At 33.7% G+C, this 24,011-nt stretch overlaps 1 protein-coding gene across 3 annotated transcripts in view; it reads right to left on the bottom strand.

Annotated features, from left to right (window-relative positions):
- EVI5 (ecotropic viral integration site 5) overlaps positions 1-24,011 on the bottom strand; it is a 223,736-nt gene that overhangs the window by 54,308 nt on the left and 145,417 nt on the right. For all 3 annotated transcript variants that reach the window (XM_081056253.1, XM_081056254.1, XM_081056255.1), the window contains 3 exons: positions 23,392-23,550; positions 16,260-16,406; positions 8,969-9,064 (listed from right to left, as the gene is read on the bottom strand). In XM_081056253.1, the coding sequence (XP_080912379.1) occupies positions 8,969-9,064; positions 16,260-16,406; positions 23,392-23,550 (402 nt within the window). The remainder of the gene's footprint in view (positions 1-8,968; positions 9,065-16,259; positions 16,407-23,391; positions 23,551-24,011) is intronic.

Raw genomic sequence — 24,011 nt, 5'->3', positions numbered from 1 at the left:
TGTGAAAGTGTTAACAAATTAGCTCAGGAAATTGGAAAGCACAAAATGATCACCGAGTTTTATGATAAACTTTATCTAATGTCATGGCAATGTAACATTATTAAAATATATAATATTTTAAAGTTCTATAGTAAAGATTTTATCACTTCCTCTCCATCTCTCTCAAAACTACATACTGATCTGGGCACACTGATTTAAACCTAACTCCCTCACTTTATGTCACAACAGAAGGTTGAGTGGGTGTTTTTAAGCCAAGAGTGGTTGGGGTATTGCCCATCTGAGGCATCCCTAGAGGTTATCGGCTGGGCAAACTAACAAAAGTGGGTAAATGTGACTGGGTACCAGGAAAAGAAGAAAACGTTGCATTTGAGTAGAACTAAACTGTTTTAAATGAAAAAACTTTCCATTTATAACAAAGCAGAATTAATTTTATAGATGTGCTTAGCCCACAGCAGCTTTTAATATGGTTATGATAAACTAATATACTTATCTTTATAATAACCAAAATAGAAACTCAATCCCAGGTTAAATATCAGAAGGCTTGGTTTCAATTCCCATCTATTTTCTTCAACTAACTGAGCAAAATTAACTTTTCTGTGTTTTGTTCCATCACCTGGAAACTGGAGAGTTCTATTTAGTATGAATGTAAAAGTAAAGTCCTCAACTACCAAATAACATTTGGATCTCTATAATAAAGGTGGAAAATTCCACTTAGAGAAGGAGGAAACAATTTTTAACCACCATTTCCTCGCATGTAAATACTATGAATTCTTACAAGCACTCTTTTCTGAATCAAACTCAATTAAATATTTTTTAATAGGGTAAATGTCATCTAACTGATCACTCATATGCTCAAAACCCTCCAATGATTTTTCATCTTACTCAGAGAAAGGTCTAAATTCGTAGGCCCTATATAATCTGCCCTATTTACCTTTCAGACTTCCTCATCTTCCCCTCTTACTCCACTAAGGCTCCTAGTCTTAGGCCTTTTGCCCTAACTATTCCCTTGCCAGGGAATTCTTCTCCCAAATCTTCATGCCTCACCTGCTTCAAATCTTTGTTTATATCCCCTTCTAATGAGCCCCTCCTGAACACATTATTTAAAATAGCAATAGTACCCTATCATCACCACCCCAAGCCTCTCCTTTTCCTACACCTTTTCCTCCATTGTATCCATCATGTTCTAAATTACACACTACATGGGTCATTTATTTTGTTCATCTGACTTTTTCCTCTACCATTAAGCTTGATGAGGAAAAGGATTTTGTGTATTTTGTTCACTAATTCTTCTCAAGTGTTTAGAATAGTAACTGGCACATAGTAGGTACTCCATAAATATTTGTTGAATTGAAAACAATACCCATTTAAATTCACAAGTTAATCTTCTTCACATCTGGGCTTCTAAATGAGAATGATTAAAATAGTGTGAGAGGGTGTAAGAGAGGTCTATGACAGAGGGTGTTAGAGGAGCAGAGACAACCAGGCTGGCTGAGGTGGCATCATCAGGGAAGGCTAATCACAGCAGATCAAACTTAGGATGACCTTGGAAATAAGGAAGATCAAAGGGGGAGAAAAGAAAACACAGGGTGAATCATATGACAGATTTGAAGGATTCTTAGCTAGTTTATTGTTGCTCAACTACAGGTGTATGCTGGGAAAAGTAGGAAATGAAGCTGGAAAGGGAGGCAAGAATCAGAGCAAGAAGGGTCTTGAGAGGAGAGTCAGAATTTGAATTTTGTCCTGAAAGCCACAGGAAGCTATTAAAAGATTTTAAGTGGTGAACAGAAACTAGTAGTAACTTTAACTATGTGAAAAGCAGAGTTATAGGAGGCAGTTGATCTGCTATGAAAAAAAAATCCATATAACTCCTATAACTCCTATAACAGAACTCCTATTAATATTTTTAATATTAAAGAAAAAGCATTTCATTTTAATCCTGGAAAGAATTTAAGTTACACTGTGCGTTCTCATACAAACAACAAAATCCCATTTTAAAATCCTTTCTATGCCTCAGTTTGCTGAACTACAATATGGGGATATTAACAATACTTATTATTATTATATATATGGTTGTTGAGAAGATTAAATAAATGAATAGACTTAAGTGGCATGTTTAAGTAATCAATGATGTTAGCTATTAATGCTCTTAACCTTGTTATTAGTATCCTGGAAGAATTAAACATACAATTAATTAATAAGGTCTTATATTATCCCAAATTGGAAAATACATAAAAAATAAATAGGGCTTACAGTGAACAGAAATAAGCAAACTCAAATACACATTTTAGAAAAAAACCAAAAAGCCAACACAATTCTTAATTTGATGCTATATAGGTATAATTCTGGCAAAGAGATAATAAACTCATCATCCGGGGTGAGTAAAAACTATCCTAAAAGACTCAAATACTTTCTGCACTTTCCAGTTTGGTTGTAATTTTTGGAATCCCCTGCAACGTTGACTGTATATAAGGTCATCTATGAGCTGTTTTTCTGGAGACTAGAATGCTTCACACATGCTTTCTCGTTTAATCCCAACAACTCTAAGGCTGATAACTTTAGGATTCTCAGTTTTAAATGAGTAAATAAAAAAAATAAGTTAACTTGTCAAAGAAACAGTTTTAATAAGTTTAATAGACTTCAAAATCTATACTGTTAACCAATACAAAATCTCTAGCAATTGTAAGAAAACAAAAAAGACAGAAAGCTGTGACCACAGAGTCATTCAGGATTCTAAAATCCTCTTGTTCCTCATAATAATTAAAATTTTTAAAGCTTTTTATTCTGATCAGAGTATGACATATTTATTTTTGCAAGCTACTTAAAGAAATTCCATTAGTCTGAGACATTCAACAAAATTAGCTTGTAAAACATATGTGCAGACAGCAAGCAAAAAATAAATTTCTCCTTTAAAACATAACTGCCACTATTTTACATGTAATTAAAGCCATTAACACTGACGGCAAATGTATTTGAAATTACAGAGATTTAAATTCTATCCAGTGACATTTCAAAGAAGGGACGCAGGCTCAGTCACTCATTCTATATAATGATAAATGCAGTAAGGCTGAGTCTGAATTAATTTTATCCTTCCTAACCAGTAGGGACCTATTGATAAAAGAATGTATGTGAATTGACACATGTGTGAATATAGTAATAACCTCTGAATTTTAAATATCCGAATACTCAAATTAAATACATTAAAATCATTTATTGTAGAAACAACAGCAAATGAGTGAATTATTATATTAATTTAATTTCTTCAAATGCAAATATTTGAGTGATGGTTATATACCAGGCATTATATAACCAAACACTGAGGAATACAGCAATTGAATAAACCAGCCAAAAATTCCTCTCTTGGGGTGGCCAGTTCACCCAGTGGTTAGAGAGCGGTGCTCTCAACCAGTTTGCCGGTTTGATCGCCACATGGGCCACTGTGAGCTGTGGTCTCCACAACTAGATTAAACAACTACTTGACTTGGAGCTAATAGGTCCTAGAAAAACACACTTAATAATAAATAAAAAATTTAAAAAAAATTCCTCTCTCATGGATCTTTCATTCTGGTAGGGAATGTGAACAGCAACAAAATAGGTAATTTATGGCAAGAAATAATTGTTTTGAAGAAATATAAAGTGGCATAAGAGTATAATGATTAATAGGAATATTATTTTAGATAGAAATTTGGCCAGAGGAGCTTTATTTAAGAAAATAATACAGACCTGAATGGAGAGGATTAAATAGTATTTAAAATCATAATAGTAACTCTGAATTGTCAAAAAATATCAAAATGATACACATGGTATCATAATTTTTTTATATTTAATGGAAACTTAGAGTTCAACCCCTTAATTTTACAGGTGTATAATCTGCTCCAAACAAGCATTACAGAATGGTGACTAAAATCTATCAGTAAGTGTCATTCTGTTTGTGAAGGAAGAAACATAGCTGATAACTTTTACAAACAGTTCTAGGAAAATGGCTAAAATTTGAAAGTTTTTACACTTAAAAAAGGTTAAATTCACTGTGAGACATTAATGTAAAATAGCTCCTCCACAGACAGGCGGAAAAAGCATTATAAGGAACATTAAGTATACTACAGATGCATATAGTTATCTCGGAAGAATAACATGGGGAGATTATGAATTTTCTATCATAAAAGTGTCAAGCAGACTAAAGAATCTTTGAAAACTTCAACCTCATAAGTGTATCTACCAGAGAATGCTGCAGTGTTATTAATGTGTTAAAAATGGGTTATTTCTTCATCTAATGTATTTCCGCAACTAAATATGACATTTACAAAAGTATAATCTTCATAAGTACATTAGAAAAGAAGTCTTTCATTACATTACATAATATAATGTATTAAATGAAGAGTTTGAAACATTTTATTCACAAGAGAGCAACAGCAATTGGAAGGGTTGGTCTGAAGAGATCTGAAGTATAAAAATGTTTGACTAAGTTCAGTTCTCCCCCTAGTGGAACCTAAAAGTGATCTAAGATATTTCCTTGTCTAAGAATAACCTAAAATATATTATTCTTAGAATTGAAAAAACAAATTTCAGGTTTTAGCAAAAGACCTATTTATGGGTCTTAATCTGCATGCAACAAGTAAATAAATAAGTAAAAGTTGAATCATTAAAATGTTTACTGAAAACACATTTACCAAATGTATTGATAGCAAGCTAGCAAAGGAGAACTCAGTAAGCAGAAATACCTCAAAAGCAGAGGAGTAGGGGGCACAGAAAAACACAGCAATTTATGAAGACATAGCAGTGTGCAGACTAGTACAGAACTTTGAAAAAAATGTAAAAATTTTGAAGAGAGTGTATGTGTGTGGAGGTGGGAAGGGAGGATGGGGAGGTAATGGTGAAAGATGAAGCTAGAAATGCAGGTTTGAGCAATAAGGTAAAGATAAACATTTTATACAAGGAGTGTTGATGTGATTTGGTAGGTAAAAGGCAGTCAATGAAAGTTTTTATGTTTTAGAAAGATAACTTTGGTAGCTTTGTCGAAGAGCTGAGGCTGGTGAAAAGGAAATTGGATAGGAAATTACTATGATAGTGGGGGGCGGGTGAGATGAATTAAGGGAGTGGCAGGGGGAATAAAAAGGTTAGGAAAAATTCAAAAAATGTTTCTGAAGTGATTAAAAGTACCTTTGATTTAGTTTTAAATTTATTGAGGACTTTTTAAAAAAGATTTTTATTAAAATATAGCTAACATACAATATTAGATTAGTTTCAAGTGTACATCACAGTTATTCAACCCTATAGTACCCACCTAGGACTATACAGAATTATCACCACATTATTGATTATATGCCCTATGCTAAAGAAGTGATCACCATGATAAGTCCTATTGAGGACTTAACTTTTGAAGGAATTGCAGAGTTGGACAAGACTCTTTAATTTGAATTACTAAGAATTATCTGAAAGCAAATCTACAAGAGTAGGTGAGCAGGTAAAATGCTGGTAGAAATGTCAACTAGCACAAGCACTTTGTAAAATAATTTGGTATTATCTAGTAAAGTTTAAAATTTGCACAGTCTATGTAACAGCCTTGGTATATATGATATATAGTATAGGATAAGAAAAGTACAAGTGAAGTTCCTACTAGGTTGAAAAATTCAGTAATAGATGATACCACTGATCAAGACTTGAGATACAAAAGAAGAAAAGAAATTTGGTTGGAATAGGAACACATTTGATTTTAAACATGTTAAACATGAAGTGTCTGTACAATTTCCAGGTGGAGCTGTCTACTACTGATTAAACCAATTCATCAAAAGACAATAAATTAACAAAAAACAAACCCAACAACAAAAGACAAGTTACAGAATGAGAGAAGACATTTGCAAAATATAACATCAATATATAAAGAACTACACATCCATAAGAAAAAGACAACCCAAACCGATAGAAAATATACACAAAAGATTTAACAGGCACTTTACAAAAGAGAAAATTCAAATGGCCAAACTCATTAGTAATCAGGTCAATGGAAATTAAAACCATGATGAAATATCATTACATACCGACCAGAATGGCACAAATTAAAACCTCTGACACCACCAAGTGATGGGGGAGGATGTGGAACAAGAACTGTCATATGCTGCTGTTGGGAGTTTAACCTGATGCAAACGCTTTGGAAAATAAAGTTGAAGATTTGCATGCTCTATGACCCAGCCATTCCACAGCTTGGTATTCATGTTAGAGAAACCATGTATACGTGTGATCGGAATAGTGCACAAGATTGCCCATAATCACAGCACTGTTCAGAGTAGTCCTAATCTGGAAATTCCCAAATGACGACCAATGTTAGAATGGACAAATACATTGTGATGTATTCATAAAATGGAACACATACAATGATAAAAATGACGACTCTACTAAAATAATGCTGAATAAAGAAAGAAGAGACAAAATTGAAAATACTCAACATAACTATACAAAATTCAGAAACAGGGAAAACCAAACTGTGTGGATGAGAGATGCATACAAAGATGACACAACAGTGAGGAGTTTTATAGTAATCATGATAAATTTTAGGACTACCATAAAAGTACCATAAAATTCAGAATAAGGGAGTAGGGTGTGATTGGGTAAACTTCTGGGGTACAAGCAATATTCTCTATAGTGGTCATATATATTATAATTTTGCTTTGTTTACGAACTTCTCTGTATATTTTCTTAATCATTTTTTTTAAAAAAGGTTTGACAATTATTGGTTAGGGGAAATGTGCTAGGGCTGGAGATACATATGTTAGGATTCGTTGTTGTAAAGATGGCTCCTGAAGCCATGTAAGCAAGAACCTTCATTTGAATAGTTTTTAAAAAACCAAAACTGTTTCTCAGAAGAATACAAACATTCAGAACTACGTAATGGAAAAGACTGAAAACAACAGTTAAACAAGAAGAGAGTCCAAGTGAGTGGTGTTAGGAAAGCCAAGGGAAGAGAGAATGCAAAAAGGATAAGTGGTCAATGACAAATGAGGTAAGCTCGAGCAGGACAAATACTGAAAAAGTACCAATGAATTTGGCAATTAGGATTCCAGTGATCACTTAACCAAGTGCCATTTAATGCTAACATACTGCTATCGATAGTAAAAATTTCATGCTTTTTTCTATTTTTCGAAAAAGATGCTATTTTATTTCAAACAAAACATGCATTTACCAAGTGCTTCATTTTAATGAATATTTCGGCATCAACAAAAAGATTTAAATTTTGCTAAGATATACAGAAATGTGACAAAATTTTATAATTTTCTTGATGTTAGAAAAGTACAGAATAAACTAGAATTGCATTTGATAGCATGATTTAAATAGCTGATTACAAATATATTACGTATGTTTGAAGTTTTTCTGAATTACATGCTACTTTATAGGGAATATTATCAACAGAACATAAATACTTTTTTATAAACTTACACAAATCGTAACATGTTGTAATTACTTTTGACTCAGATCAAGAGATGCAGTTATAAAATAATATTTAAGTCTCATAAATTAACTGAATTTTGAATTGAAATTTAAGGACAAAATGATTTTTTAGGTGGGAAAAAAATTCTAGATGTTGCAGAGAAAACTATATTTATGGCTTGGAATAGAACACAATAAAAAAACTGTGAAAGAAATAAGATTTTAAACATAATACTTTGCCCATATTGGAAATGTTATATTGTACAACAAGAAGTAGGAGATAAGAAGTGACAAAACACATTTATTTTTAAAGCTTTGAATTTTCTTCAATAGCCTTGACAATATAGAAATATGATAAACTCATTCAAAAATGGACTTGGAGCACAGGCAACTAACGAAAAAAATAGATAAGTTGGACTTCAAAAAAAATTAAAACTTTGGTGCACTGAAGGACAATAACAACAGAGCAAAAAGGCAACCCATGGAGTGGGAAAAAATATTTGTAAACCATATATCTGATTAAGGGATTGACACTGAAAATACTATAAGGAACTTCTAAAACTCAAGAACAACCTGACAAAAAAAAATGGGCAAAGGACTTGAATAGACATTTCTCTAAAGATATACAAAAGGCAAAGAAGCACATGGAAATGATGCTCACTCAACATCACTAAACATTAGGGAAACGCAAATCAATACCACAATGAGATGCCACTTCACACCCATCAGGATGACTATTATAAAAAAAGGAAATGGAAAATTAATAACTGTTGGTGAGGATGTGGAGAAATTGAGACCCTTGTGCACTGCTAGTGGGAATACAAAATGGTGCAGCTGCTGTGGAAAACAGTCTAACAATTCCTCAAAATTAAACATAGAATTACCACATGATCCCACTTATGGGTATATACCCCAAAGAAATGAATGAAAACAGAGACGCAAGCAGACATTTGTACACCATGGTCATAGCAGCATTATTCACAATAACCAAAAGGTGTTCACAACCCCAGTGTTCATCAATGGATGAATGGATAAAAATAACATGGCATAAACAAACAACGGAATATTATTCAGCCTCAAAAAGGAAGGAAATTCTGACATATGCTACAACATGGATGAACCTTACTGACATTACGCTAAGTGAAGTAAACCAGTCACAGAAAGACAAATACTGTACGATTTTAATTATATGAAGAACCTAAAGTAGTCAGAGACAGAAAGGAGAATGGTAGTTTCCAGGGGCTGCGGGGAGAGGGGATGGGGACTTGTTTAGTGGGTATAGAGTTTCAGTTTTGCAAGATAAAAAGAGTTCTGCAGCCTGCCTGCACAACAATGTGAATGTACTTAATGTCATAGAACAGCACACTTTAAAATGGTAAATTTCATGTTATGTGTACTTTACCACAATAAAAAGAATGGAATTGGAAATGAATATGTTTTGAAAATAGAATCATAGTTGTTAGGATGAAGATACAAGTCATTGTCCAGATGCAAAGGGAAGAGGAACCTACTGCATTATTTTCAAGTGTACTTTATTGTTTTCGTATGGTACCTGGATTTCAAGCTCTGCAATGTGCTGTTGTAGTTCAGCCACAGCAGCTATGCTGTCGGCTTCCCGGAGTCTCACTGCCATCACTTCCTCCTTGTTCTAGAGAGGCAAACAGAACAAACCAATAATAAACCATATGACAAACCAAACAATAAATAAATAATAAAACATAAACACTTGTAACCTGTCTCAAAATTTAGAAAATAACAAATAAATGCACGATTAAATGAGAAAGCCATTACCTCCTGAATTTGATATGAAATGAAGAACATAAGAATAGCATTCCATTTTTAAATATTAAGAAATTCCACTTTATATAAATATTGCTCACATTTTTTAAATAAAAAATTTATTAAAATTATTAGTGATGGTGAAAGCTGTTAATTTTTTATGCAAGCACAATTATTGAGAACTTTCAAACACTTAAGTAACTGGGACAACAGACTAACAGAGAACATGGATACTAACAGTATGTTAGCTAGATATTTAAACAATTATATTCTTTCTGAAGCAAAAATGTCAATGAATATTTACATTATACTACAAAGAATAAAAATGAGATTATATCACAATTCTGCATAATATTTACCTCTACCGCCATAAAATTTCACAAAGGAAAAACTCAAAAACCATATTCTATGTCATCCATGCTAAATAATACTGATGCAGAAATAACAAAATTCAAAGAAAATATGCTACAGAAAAATGGGGTATGCAAAAATATTTTGCTCCTCCACTTATTTTTGCCAAACTGTTACATCCATAGCCACCTAGGATTGAAACTGAGGAATAAGTGAAGTTTTGATGTGGACGCTGGTTAAGTATTTTTGTTTGACGCTGGTTAAGTATTTTTGTTTATGTTACAAGATGAAAGTGAAATGAAGAAGACATGTTAGAATTTCACTCATTTGTCAATGATGTGAGCAAGTTTTTTGCTGATTCTGATAATAGTAATTAAATACGAGAGGAAAATTTCCTTAATATTTTGTGCTATTCACAATGTAAAGGCTGAAGATACAACACACTTTTAAGCTTTAATCTGCATTATTAGTCTAGAGCAGGAGTCAAAAACTTTTCTTAAAGGGTTAGACAGTAAATGTTTTAGACCCAAGGGCCATACAGTCTATCAGAACTACTCTATCTGCCACTGGAGTGAAAGTGGCTGCAGACAGTATATAAATAAATAAATAAGGCTGTATTCCAATAAAGCTTTATATACAAAAACAGGCAGCCAGGCAAGATTTGGGCAATAGGCTATAGTTTGCTAACTTCTGGTCTAGATAATTGATAAAACAATAAATCAAGCCCTGATATGTAATTTGCTAATTTATGTGGTGCAAATACTTCTACCATGGCTCCTTTCAAGCTGCCAACATAACATGACTGCAACACAGAGTTGGGAAGAAATGTCAGTAGCACACTATTATATGGTATTTCTACCACACAGCTACAGCAGGTATAAAGAACCTCAAAAACACAGATATTGGTAAAATGCAAAGATAATTGGGAAATGGCAAAGTCTGAGTGTTTATTACCTTTGTTCTACCATAATTTGTTTTATTATGTTACATAACAGTTTTAATATGGCTGTTTAACAACCATGTCAATTCCTGAAAATTTAACAATTGGTTCTTGCAAGCCTTTACTAGTTGGCTCCAGCACACTACTGTCTATGTTTAATAAAATTCAAATCTCGTCTTGTCACTCCCTATTTTAAACACTTTAATGGCACTCCACAGATCTTGAGATAATGTTCCTGGTCCTTACACTGGTGCCTGAGACTCTATATTTGGCTGCTCGTGTACTGCTCTAGCTTCATATCTTACCAGTATTCCTCACCATGCTCCCCCTCCAGCTAGAACGAACTTCTTTTAGTTCAAGCAACGTGTTTTTCTTTTTCACTTTTGCTCTTCACACATGCTATTCCATTGGACTAGGGAAGTCTCTGTTGCCTTTCCTTGATTAACTCTTACATATCCGTAAGGTCTCAGCTGAATCATTCCTTATTGGCCTTCCTTGGACCATTACACTAACACTAAACTCCCATTAGTGTCCTATATGCCTCCTCAATCATAGTTTTATTTATACTGCATTGTAAGTGTGAATTTACTTGTGAGTTTACTTGTCTATATCCTTTACTTAGAGAAAGCCCCTTGAGGACAGCTAGTGATCTCTCCAACAGCCAGCTTTGCAATCATGTGAGTGAGCCACCTAAAAAAACCCTTACCTTCTAGCTTCAATTAAACCTTCAGATGGCTGCAGCCTCATGAGACTTAACCAGAACTACTTAGTTAAGCTGCTGCTAAATTTCTGACCCACAGAAACTCTGGGATATTCGTGCTTTTTCCCATTTCAAGCCCCTAAGTTTTAGAGGTAATTTGTTAAATGGAAATAACTAATACATTTATGCTCTACTAATTTTAGTTAACGTTGTATAAAAAATTATATCAAGTACAAAAACGAAATTTTAGGTATTGAATTTCTCCCTAATCTTCCCCCCTCCAATCTAATCACCAAGTCTTATTGTTCTCTAGAAAAATAGATCTTGAACTCATCTATTTTTCTTTAGTTTCACTGCTAACCCGAGGCCATGCTAGCACCTCTGTCCTTTACTATTACTACCTGATGATCTCACATCAAATCTCTCCAACCCCACCTCAAGTCCATTTCCACACACAGTGGCATGTGGTTCTTTTAAAAAATAATTACAGTATTTGTTAGAGCAACATCCCCTAATAAATGCTAAAATTAGTTGCTGAAACTAGAAGGATATTTGCATAACCTGAAAATAGTCCCCACAAAATATTTAATTATTGTGGTGGTTTTAAGATATGTCCACCGATTCTTTGATACTCTTTCCTTCAGGATTTGTAGCTTAACGTTCCTGCCCCATCTTGGACCATGGTCTGAACTTAATACCTTGCTTGTAATGAACAGAGTCTGAAAGAGCTTTGAAAGCTGGCAGACACCAATTTAATCAAATGACCAAGATTAACAGCACTAGAAGTAATACATATGAATACAGTATGCCCTCTGACATGATGTGCTGAGAACACACTTCATCTCTGTATGCTTTCCTAAAATACTTCAGTATAAGCATGAGAAAACGTCAGACAATTCCAAATTGAGAAATATTCTACAATATATCTGACCAGTAATTCTTCAATAGTCAATGTAACGAAAGACAAGAAAACACTGAGAAACTGTCACAGACCAGAGAAGACTGAGACATGATGGGAAAATCTTAATAAAGTCTGTAGTTCAGTAGTAACATTGTACCAACAATGTTCATTTCTTAGTATTGATAAATGTACTGTGGTTATATAAGATGTTAACATTAGGAAGAGCTGATTAAAGAGTATGGTATATGGGAATTCTCTGTCTTTGCCACTTTTCTTTAAATATAAAATTATTTCAAAATCAAAAGTAAAAAAATCTGAAACAAATATAGTAAAACAGAAAAAAAAACATATGTTGCCTTCCTACTTAAAACCTTTCATTGGCCATCCACAGTACTTACAAGTAAAACCCGAACTCATTACCATGAGCTATAAAAATCTACATGGTAAGAGGTGGAGTCCCAGCCTACCTCCCTGGCTTTACTTCATTAAGCTTTTCATTATATATGAGACTCAGCAACCAAGTTCTTCCCTGCTTTTGGGTCTTGACTTCTGTGACCCTTTTCATGCAGGGATATTCCCCTGGCTCTTCATAAGGCTGATTCTTTCTTACTCTTCAGGTCCCAGCTCTGATACCACCTTCTGCCACTCGATCTTAATTATCACTTCCCTTTAGCTCCCACTCTAAGTATATAATTAGTAATGATCTTATCTATTTTCTACTTATTGTCTCAGTAAACATTATGACCACCTTCTTCACTACTGTATCTCCAGTGACTACAAGAGTAACTGACAAAGAGAAGATGCTCAAATATCTGACAAATACATAAGTGGATGCCATTATTCTTTGACGCCTCATAATCTCACCTTCTCCCATCCCCATTTGAGAATCACCGTCCTAGAATTTATGAATTACATCTATTTAAAATGAAAAGATTTGCCTACACTTTGTAAGTAACATGATGAAGAAACAGGTACTGTCATGGCCTGCTGGTTAAAGTACAAAATGGTATAACCCTAAGGAGAGTAATTTGACAAAACCCATGAAGAGTACAAATGTATTTACCCATTGACTGAACAATAAAATTTACAGGAATTTACCCTATATGGATGTATAGATAGATTTCCATCAATCTGAAATTATTTATGTACAAGATTATTCACTACACTCTGTTTATAGCAGCAAAACACTGGGAACAACCCACGTGCCCAACAATAAAGGCCTAGTTAAGAGTTAAGTATACTATCGTACATCCATGCAACGAAAAACAATGTATCTTAGAAACTAATGAGAAGACTCTTCAAGCACTGATATGTACAGCTCTACATAACATGACAAAAAAAGCAAAAAGCAGAACATAGAGCGTGCTAATTTTCATGTAAAAAAGTGAGAAGAAAAATTATGGACTTTTACTTGCTACTACCTGCCTAAAAGAAACTCTAAAATGACAGTAAATAATTTCAGTAAATTTACTGAAATATATACTGAAAAATAATTTCAGTAAATTTACTGAAATAAATTTCAGCAAATAATAAAAGCGTTACCTGGGAAAAAAATAAAAGAAGGGGTATGTGATAGGGCCAGGAAGAGAATGAGATAGAAGGGAACAGATGTGTTATAATAGTACCGTGTTTCTCCGAAAATAAGACCTAGCCGGACAATCAGCTCTAATACATCTTTTGGAGCAAAAATTAATATAAGACCCGGGTCTTATTTTACTGTAATATAAGACCCAGGTCTTATGTAATATAATGTAATATAACATAATAATATAACATAATAAATATAACACGGGTCTTACATTAATTTTTGCCCCAAAAGATGCATTACAGCATCTTATTTTGGGGGAGACGGGAGTATTATAATCATAGTAAAATACCATGATTGACTTTCCTCACTTAACATTATTTATTACATAATTTTACAAGTTCGTATATCAATTAGCATACTTTTCCTCATGAATATATATGTCTGTATGTAGAACTAGAGAATATAAAGTCTTTCTTCAAATTTAGATTTATGTAGAAAAACCCACAATCTCATTACTGAAATGTTGGGGGTCAGGTGTGCTATGGAATTTCAGATTTTTTAGATTTTAGAAAAGCCATAAGGTGCATAAATCATATATTAGTCTTATCCAGTGGGATGTGAGGCAGCATCCATAATGAAACAGAAAGCTCAATGCTCAATACAATGAAGCAGTGAAGTATAAATACCCATACCAAGTGGGATACATAAAAATGATAAATGGCCATATATCAATTCAAATCAGGTTTTGCTTCCAAATGAATTTGTGTAATATTTATGAAAAGAAACCTTTGGGTTTCTTATGTTTGGGGTTTTCATAGTGGGAATCGAGACTTGTACTATCTCATTGTTAAGGGGGACATTCAAATTCAGATACAGAGGGAAAATAATGTTAATATTAAAAAAGTATCCTGATATTTTCCATAAATGAAAAATAAAACGAACTTTAATGATTACTTACCAACAAATCATAAGCTATAATCATACAAAACTAAATAAAAATGAACCAGATTTATATAATTGAAGGACTGGCTTTCTTGAAAGTTAGGTTTGTTCTTGAATTATTCCAATATAACAAGGTAAAACACATACTCTTAATCAGAATACACTAGGTGCTACAGTGACAATTAACACGTTGTTCATTCTTGAAATCTGCAAACAGCATTATAAAAGATTGAATAAATCAATATACAACTTAAACACAGGGGAGCCATCAGAGTCAACATCTGTAACGTACTTCACAGCAGTGTTAATGAACAATTCAAATTTTTTTAAAATCTCAAAACAGTTCTTAAAATTCTCTAAAATTCTGAATCTGAGCCCATTGCTTAAATTAAAAAAAATTATTTTCATCAGCAAACTCCCCAAATATTTATTTCCAAAGAACATTTTTACTTTAATGAAAAGGTGCTAAGGCATTTGAGGAGCAATAGTAAATCTAGTAACAGTGTGAAGTGAAAACTTACACCAATAATGAAAAAAAAACTAAATTTAGTTCTTTATTAAAAATAAGCCAGCACAGACAATACAGAACCATAAAAACTCAATCAGATATTAGTACAATAAATCAAATTGATATGACTTCATGCCACATCATTTTATTTCTAAATTAGTCTAGTCATATCCTTTAAGAGGGACTACTCTTAAGTTAGTACAAATTTCAGTACTGCCTACAGATTTCTGTCAGTGTAAATTGTAACAGCCATGCATATTTATTAGGATGTAATTTCATCTCTGGATTTCAGTGACACTGATAAACCACTCAAGCTTCACTCTTGGTTTTTAATGACACCAGAACAAGTTGATGGAATTACAGCTTTATATGTGCCATTGAAAGTCTTATTTCTTATCATAGAATAATAAGGCTGGAATCTTTAAAGGGCATCACTTCTACTATCTCACCATGGAAAGATGATGTCTAGTTTATTTTTTAAATCCCATAACTTGTCCTCAGCAATCCATTCTAATGTTCAGACCACAGTCATCTCTTTAGTTATTTCATACACACACACCCCTCTCCTTCCACCCCGCTTCCCATACCTTCTCTCTCTCACCACTTCTATACTTTACATTTATTTCAGGACAAAATGTACTTGCATTCAAATACTTTTTCATGCCTTATGAATGCAAACACTTCACACACAAAACTAGAAAAATTGATTAAAATAATGGGAAATGTACAAAAATTTCCCAACCCACTGGTACATACACACTTTTTTAGCTCTCTACTGTATCCCAAAAACATGTTCATATTGACCCCACTAACAACCAAAGCAGAGTTGCTCCAACCCTTCTAAATTACCTTTTTGGTTGAGATATTAAAAGCTTCGGTTTTAAGGGGCTACAGGTCAAAAGAAAATTTGTAAACCGGTACCAATATTTAACCACTAGATTAACTGAATTTCCCGCACTGACATTTAACCAACGTGGATGAAAATGAGGTTTCCTGCCTGAAATTCACCCCAGAGCAAGATAAGCTAACCTGGTATGAAAGCAACCACCAAACCAAGTTCAAATAAGTGGAAAATAAAACTAGCCTTTTTTGGCTTTATTTGGTTTTAAGATAATGTAATCAATGATGAGACAAAACAAAACAAAAAGACATTTTTATCTGGACAAAAACAAACCAGCTAGTTGCTATGGTTACCTTGCATTCAATCTCTGCTTGTTTGCGCTTTGCTTCACTTAATTGAGTAAGTAGTCCTTTGTTCTGCGCTGAAAGATACTGCACCTTCTCCTGTAGACTGATCACCTCTTGTTCTGCTCTTCGAAGATGGTTACTATTGATCTGGTTCTAATAATTAAAGTATAAATACTCAGATTATAGAAATAAAAGGCCTAAAAAATACACATTTCTATTTTTACCTATCCATTTCATGCCTATACAACATCATAAAAAATGTTATTATTAGTTATAGGTCAATTTTATTCAACAAATAGTTAACTAAATATACATATACCAGGGGTGCCAACAAAATGTATACAAGTAGACATTTTGGTCAACGTTGCTCAAGCAGTTATTCACCATAATCAGAAATCTGGACGCTGATGGTAACCACTTTGAGCACCTCTTGTCATTGCATAAGTCAAACATGACTTGTATTCATCTTTTGTTATCAACACATATTGAGTACTACAATTTTAATACAGTTTTCCTTTCTTAAAATGTGTATACATTTTTTGGCACCCTCTGTATATAAGGTCTATATTAGAAACTGTCATTATAGCTCAATTTACCGTTTATACAACACATATCTAAAAACTACAAGGATGCTTATACAGAACTTGAAGGTATTAATCTCTGAAATAGGCAATGTGTTACAAAGTGGGTACAGATACAGGCACATGATGAATTTAGTTCCTCTTTTCAACTCCGAAAAGAAAGCACAGTCTGACTGAAAGTACCATCAACATTTACTAGCCTGTAAACTCCTTGATGTCACTAATTATGTCATGTGCATGTCTACATTCCTCCAATGCACAGCGTAATCTATTTTTATGGAGCATGGAATGATTTTGAATTCTGGCTTGTTAGTTTGGTGACAAAGCAGACTAATTAATATCGCTGAGTCTCTATGTCTTCATTTGAAAAAAGTGTATAAAATACTATTTCTCATTTGGTTATCTTCGGAATTAAATAATACACGTAACAGACTCAATGCATAGTAAAACCTCAATAAATGTTAGCTTTATAGTTTATTTTAATTATAGGACATGCTGACAAAACCACATAGACCTTGAATTGGCTGACTTGAGGTAGTTTTTTCATTCAGGCTTGACCCTGAATTTTTAGCCTGAATTTTCTCAACCCCAAATTATTCTATCAGAGGCCTGAAAGAAACAGTAGGGATTTTCATAAAGAAAGACAAGTAAACTCTGGCTCCGCATTTAATAGTTCCTTAACCTTTAGGTTATCTAATCCCATCAAATTTCAGTACACTGGTATAAGCACAGTTATTACCACTTGTCTTTCAAGGCTGCATGTGAGAACTATATGATAAATGTTTATGAAAGGGGTCTCACACAATGCCTGAAATTTAACAGACACTTAATAAATGCTTAGTAGTTGCTATTATATCTATTCTTTCTCACTCTCTGAATACAACCCTGACTCCAGTTTTAAAAAATCTGGATCCTCTTAAGCTCCAAAATGTTTTACCACTTCTAAATTTCTTTATCTTTACTTTAACTCATGTTCCTGACTCACAGAAGAAATGCCTCGTTTTTAAGACCATCCTCTATATTACTCTCTTCTTTCTCATTTTCAATCAATGACTATTATCTACAAAATTAAGAGTGAACGTCTAAGCACTGTATTCAAAATGTTCCACAACCTCTTTCTACTGTCTTGCCTCCTACCATTAAAACAAATATCTACACTTCAGAGGGACATACCTTCAACGTAAGCTGCAAAGAATTCCCACAGATAAAACTCCTCCCTGCACCCCCGAATACAATTCCATAATCCAAATGTATAAAACACTCACACACAAACAAACCCAAGAACTATGAATGAGAAATAGTAGACAAAGAGAACAAGAACAGATTTGTAAGAACTCTAGATAACAAAATCAGAGACTTTATATAAAAGTTTATATTTAAAATTATTAGATATAAAAAGAGGAAGCAAAACATAAGTGAAGCACAAGTCACTATCAAAAAAATTCAGCAAATTTAAAAAATAACCAAATAAAATCTCTAAAATTAATATAGCCAGTGACATTAAAAATTTAAATAAAGGGTTAAATACAAGATTGCATACATTAAAGAAGAAGTCAAGAGATGTGGAAGAGAGAATAAGAAGATACAGAAAATACCTAACGGGTTGTAGGATAAAATGGAAAAAAAAAAGGAGGTGAGATATAATGGTCTAAAAGGTGATAATAGTTGAGAATTTTTTATAACTAAAAAAAACGAAAACCCATATATAAATCCACGGTTCAAGAAGCACAACTAGTCCCAATCAGGATAAATACAAATAAATCCTCACCAAGATACAATGTAACAAAACTCAGAATGCTAAAGAAATGAAGAGGAAAATTAAAGGAAAATCTGAATATCTGTGAAGGGGGAAAGTGAAATATCTGGCAGACATCTCAACAGGAAAAATTTGTAGTGCTTAAAAAAATAAATTTCATCCTATAATAGTACATTCAGGTAAACTATCATACAAGAGTGACAGAAAAATACATCTAAGAGAGACAGTTTACGACACGATTAAAACTGGAAACTGTTAAATAAAAGTTAGAGAGCAAAATATTGGCAAATCCAAATGAGCACTGACTCCATAAAACAATAACGTCTAGTAATTTGGAGGTATAAAAAAGTGTACAGTAACAGTAAGATGTAAGACAGGAAGATGGAAGAAGAGCACATGAAATTCTTCTAAGGCCCTGAAAGTTTGGAAGAAAGATGGAGATAACTTTGTTCAGTCAGGTAAGCATTTTCAATTTTTTTAAAGGTAATAAACACTAACAAAAAAGGAATTATAAAAGTCAAACTAGTAGAAAGAAAAAGAAAAAAACTAAGTCAACCCAATAAAAAGAAAGGGGGAAAAATAAAAAGAAAAATAGAAATTACAAAATAAAACAATTTCAAGTACATCATAACACTTTTTTGATTTCTTATTGGGGATGTGGAGAGTCAGGAAGAGTATTGCTCCTACCCTTTTAATTAAAAAAAAAAAGCCAGCCAAACTCTAAGTTCATGACTTTTAATGAACCCACAGAGGTGAGGTCAGAGGGCAACCAATTAGCCCAAAATCTAAGGGGAGACAAGGCAGATGCTAGCAAACATATTTCAGCTAGAATAAATATCAAACTGGTAGAGGCCAAGTGTGGGCTGGCTAGAGAGTGTGGAGCCCAAGGGGGCAGCACAGTTCACAGACTCTTGCACTTATTCCTCATGGACCCAACAGGTCCACACTAAGAAGACTGATGAGTTTTGAGAAAGAGGCCCATCGTACAGGCCTGTGGGAGAACAGTAGTCAATGTAGGAGGTGCACTAATCCTTGCTTGCCTCCTCTAGGGAATAAAAGGTTGAATCCGCTTGGAGCAGGGCAACAAATGCTGTTGCCCTTAGGCACTAGGGAAACCACTGTATCTGAGGAAGAGGAAGGACTGTACTTTGGGCCTAGGAATATAGCTGGGGGTAGGGCAAGAGCATTAGGAAGGCCAGATACCCCAGTCCCTGGGACAAACACAGCCTAAAACTGAGACTTGATCAGAACAATAGGGGAAAGGTGTTCTCTGCCCCTCCATCTTCCTAACAGGTAACAACAATGGAATACTGCTGGAAACTAACCCTCTGTGAAGTGCTATGCAAAGGGAAGACCTCAGACACTGAGAAAACTTTTGGCAAACCAAACCCCAATCTAAAACTAAGATACTGCTAGAGGAATTTGAAGCCTGTGGTGCAATGAGGGTAACCACAGAAACAACAAACCTCAACCCCTACCCAACTCCTGAATATATTAACTCAAATCCCCCACATTAACGGCCTAGCAGAAGAAAAGGTGTGCCCATTTCCAGGCATAAAAACTATTTGCCTTAGTCTATTGTCCTACACAAGATATCCAGTTTTCAACAAAAAATTACAAAGCATAGGAAAAGGTAAGAAAAAAACAAAACACTATACCAAGAGACAAAAAGCAATCAACAGAACCAGCCTCATATATGACACAGATATTGAAATTATCTAACGGAATTTTAAAAGCTGTGATTAATATGCTAAATGCTCTAAGGGAGAAATGAAAAACATGTAAGATGAGATAGGTAATACTATTACCAGAGAAATGAAAACTGTAAGAATCAAACAGAAGTGCTAGAAACGATACAGTCATAGATGTGAAAATGCCATTAATAGCTCATCAGACAACTCACAAAGTTGAGGAAAGAATCAGTGAACTTAATGATAGGTTAACAGAAATATTTCAGTCAATAGAAACTGAAATACAAAGAGAAAAAATAATGGGCGGGGGCGGGGAAGAACAGAGCAGCTAATAGTTTGTTGGACATCAAACAATCTAACACATGTGTAATTGAAATCCCAAAAGAAAACAGTATGAAATTTTTGAAGAAATAACGACCAAGAATTTTCCAAATTTCATGGCAGACACAAATCCACAGGTCCCTGAAACTCAGAAAAAACTCAAGCCATATTTTATTTCCCTAAAAAAACTGCCCATTTCATCCAACTTTTCACATTTCAAACTTATCATGAAAAGTTGTTCTGAGACTTTTCAAAAAGTATTTTCACTGGATTTATATTTATGTCCATTTTTTATTCCCGATAGTGTTGATGTGTGCCTTATTTATTTTCTTGAAGTCTTGCAGAAGTTTACCTCATTTTACCAAAGTAGACTCAAGAAGATACAGAAAACCTGAAAAGATCTGTAACTCTTCAACAACAGGGATCAATAATTACTATCCCTACAAAACACGACTGTTTAAAGAAACAAATTCCAGCATAAATTCAAGTAATGGGTAATTCTAATCTTATATAAAATTTGAGACTAGAAAAAGATAAAACACAACCTAACTTATTCACCAAGCTTATTATAACCTTGGTTCCAAAACCAAGTAAGAGTCTCCCAAGAAGGAAAATTACATAGTACAATCTGACTTAGGCACAAAAACACTCAACTATTAAAAACCTGAATCCAGCAATGGGAATGTGTTGTACATGTTTTTGTATATGTGTTCTGTATCACAAACTTGTTTGCTTTTTAGTACTTTAATAACTGTACCTCAGTATAGTTGGTTTGCTTTGCAATCCTATGTATTTTATTTTATGCATTAAAAAACATTATTTTGAGGTGTCATACACTTCAGACTGCCAAAAGGATTCTTGGCACAGAAAAAAAATAAAAATCCTCGTACTGAAGAAACTCTTTGATATACATACAAGGAAACATGTGCAAGAATGTTCAGAGCAGCACATTTGAAATAGCAAAAATTGGTACAAAGAGGAGTGTGGCTCAATAAACTTAGGTATACTCACTAAGTGGACTTTTCTAGAGTCATTAAAAATGAAGCAACTGGAGCTATGTATATCACTAAGTACACATCTCTTAACCTGGGTGCTGGATACATGGGTGTTTGATATAAAACTCTTTAGACGACTAAGATAGCATTACCATTACATCACACTGTTTCTATTTATTTTTCTCATTTTACAATGAGAAAACTTCATGAATCATCTCCATTTCAAGCACTGGCACTTACAAACCATTACGCTTCCAGCAAAATTCATCCAAAATCACATTCATTAGTCAGGCTTAATTCAAAATAGAAATGCCTTATGGAGCCATCCCTTAGACCACCTAGTTGGAATTAATTTTCCCCTCCTACCTATTCTCCATAGCAATTGCTATTTCTCTAATTACATTTCTAAATTATGTATTTTTCTAGTTTTATTGAGGTATAGTTGACATGCAGCACTGGGTAAGTCTAAAGTGTACAGCATAATGACATGGCTTACAGATATCATGAAATGATTACCACAATAAATTTAGTCAACATCCATCATCTTATACGATTACATTAAATATACTTTGTTAATGCCTGATTCCTCAAGTATAAGGTCTTTGAAGGCTGGACAGTACTTTGTATTCACAAATTCTCAAACCGTGTTTGTTGAATTTGATTCATTTACCTACACCCATTCTGAAATAAATCCTGAACATGGCTAAACACAAAAGCTGTGTTTTCATCTTTAACCTCAATACTGAGATAAAATTTGATTATAAAAATAAAACTTCCCATTATAAAAGCTAGATTTCTATTTTCCATAATTTTACTGTTATTTTTAATTACAATGAAAAATATAAGAAAATAACTTTGACCAACGTAAAATAAGATATATTTATTCTAAATGATTTACATATGCATCTTATCATGTTTAAGATGGAATGATCATTTTTTGCACATAGGTATACAGAACAATACGTGAGTGAACTATGCCCCCTACTGACTGAATAAGTACTTTGAAAACAGACTAACAGTACAGAGATTAGAGAGTATTACAGAATATGGTCCACAGAACCGTATCACATAAAAACCAAATGTACCAAACGTACTTTTATACTGCAAATGGATTTCATAAAAAGGACTTTTCAGACCTTTTTATGACCTTTTCAGCCAAGTATGTTTAAGACAGAGTTTATCAGAGACATGGGGACTTGAGAAGAAGTGTAATTTTGGAATTGACTGCTCAAGCCACCGCACTACACAACTTGAGGAAGCATCGTTCACATTGTATTCTACATCAGTGATTCTCAACCGGGGGCAATATTGCCCCCCACTCTCCCAGGGTCACATGGCAATGTGTGGAGACACCTTTGGTCATCACAGCGTGGGATGGGGGAAGCGGACACATGGTGCTACTGGCATCTAGAGGTTAGAGCCAGGGGTCCTGCTAAACATCCTAAAATGCTCAGGACAGTCCCCACAATAAAGACGCATCTGGTCCAAAATGTTAATAGTGTTGAGGTTGAGAAACTGCTCTACATGAATATTCCCTCTCAAGTTGTGCAACAAGGCAACAGAGTCAAATGGAGTTTCATGACTTGATTAAACTTTGTTGAATGGGTCGGAGACATTAAATCTCTGATATCAAAGAACACAATTTTTGCCCCTTTTGTCTGGGCTAGAAAATTCTAGACAGTATAGACAGGTTCACATGTCTACCTTTTAGCTCAATTTTAGGGAAGATACAATCTACACATAAACTTTTGTTCTGCTCGATATTTTTTAAAGCAATTGGGCTTTTCATCATACCTGTGTCTCCATTTCCATCATCCTTTGTTTTATTTCTCTTATTTCTGCCTGCGTTTCAGCTTCTTTAAGTCGAATGGTCATCAGTTCATCTTGTAACTCATTCACAGCATTTTTCTTAGGTGGGTCTTTCCATCTCCCGGTAGTACGAGCTAAGTGGCGCTGAAACACAAAAAATCATATTGCAACAAATATTCCCAGTATCAAAATAAGAGCTAACTTTACTGAGCAATCATTTCAGGCCTGGTATTATATTAAGCACTTTATATGCATTACTTTAATCCCTAGAAAATCTTAAAAGTTAGGCATTATTATCTTTATTATATAGGTTATGAAAATAGAAATTGTGATTAAATAATTTCAGAAAAGCCACACTGCAAATCTTTACTGTCAGTAAGTTTCAGACCTGGGATACAAACTCAGATATAGTACCATTTTTTTATATTGTAGATTAATTATTGTAAAGAACACAATTTTTACCCTAATTTTTTTATGAGAGGGTTTCACATTATTTTTAATGAAGTTCCACGAAAAGGAAAAAATGGGGCTATTCATTTATTAAATATTAGAAGTTAAGAGCAGTGTTCTCAAAATATCTGTGGTGAAGGTTCAGTTTTGTTGGT

Source organism: Rhinolophus hipposideros, assembly GCF_964194185.1.
Source record: "Rhinolophus hipposideros genome assembly, chromosome: 8".
Taxonomy (NCBI): Eukaryota; Metazoa; Chordata; class Mammalia; order Chiroptera; family Rhinolophidae; genus Rhinolophus; species Rhinolophus hipposideros.
Note: the sequence above shows the minus strand (reverse complement) of the source record. Positions and strands in the feature narration are given on the sequence as shown.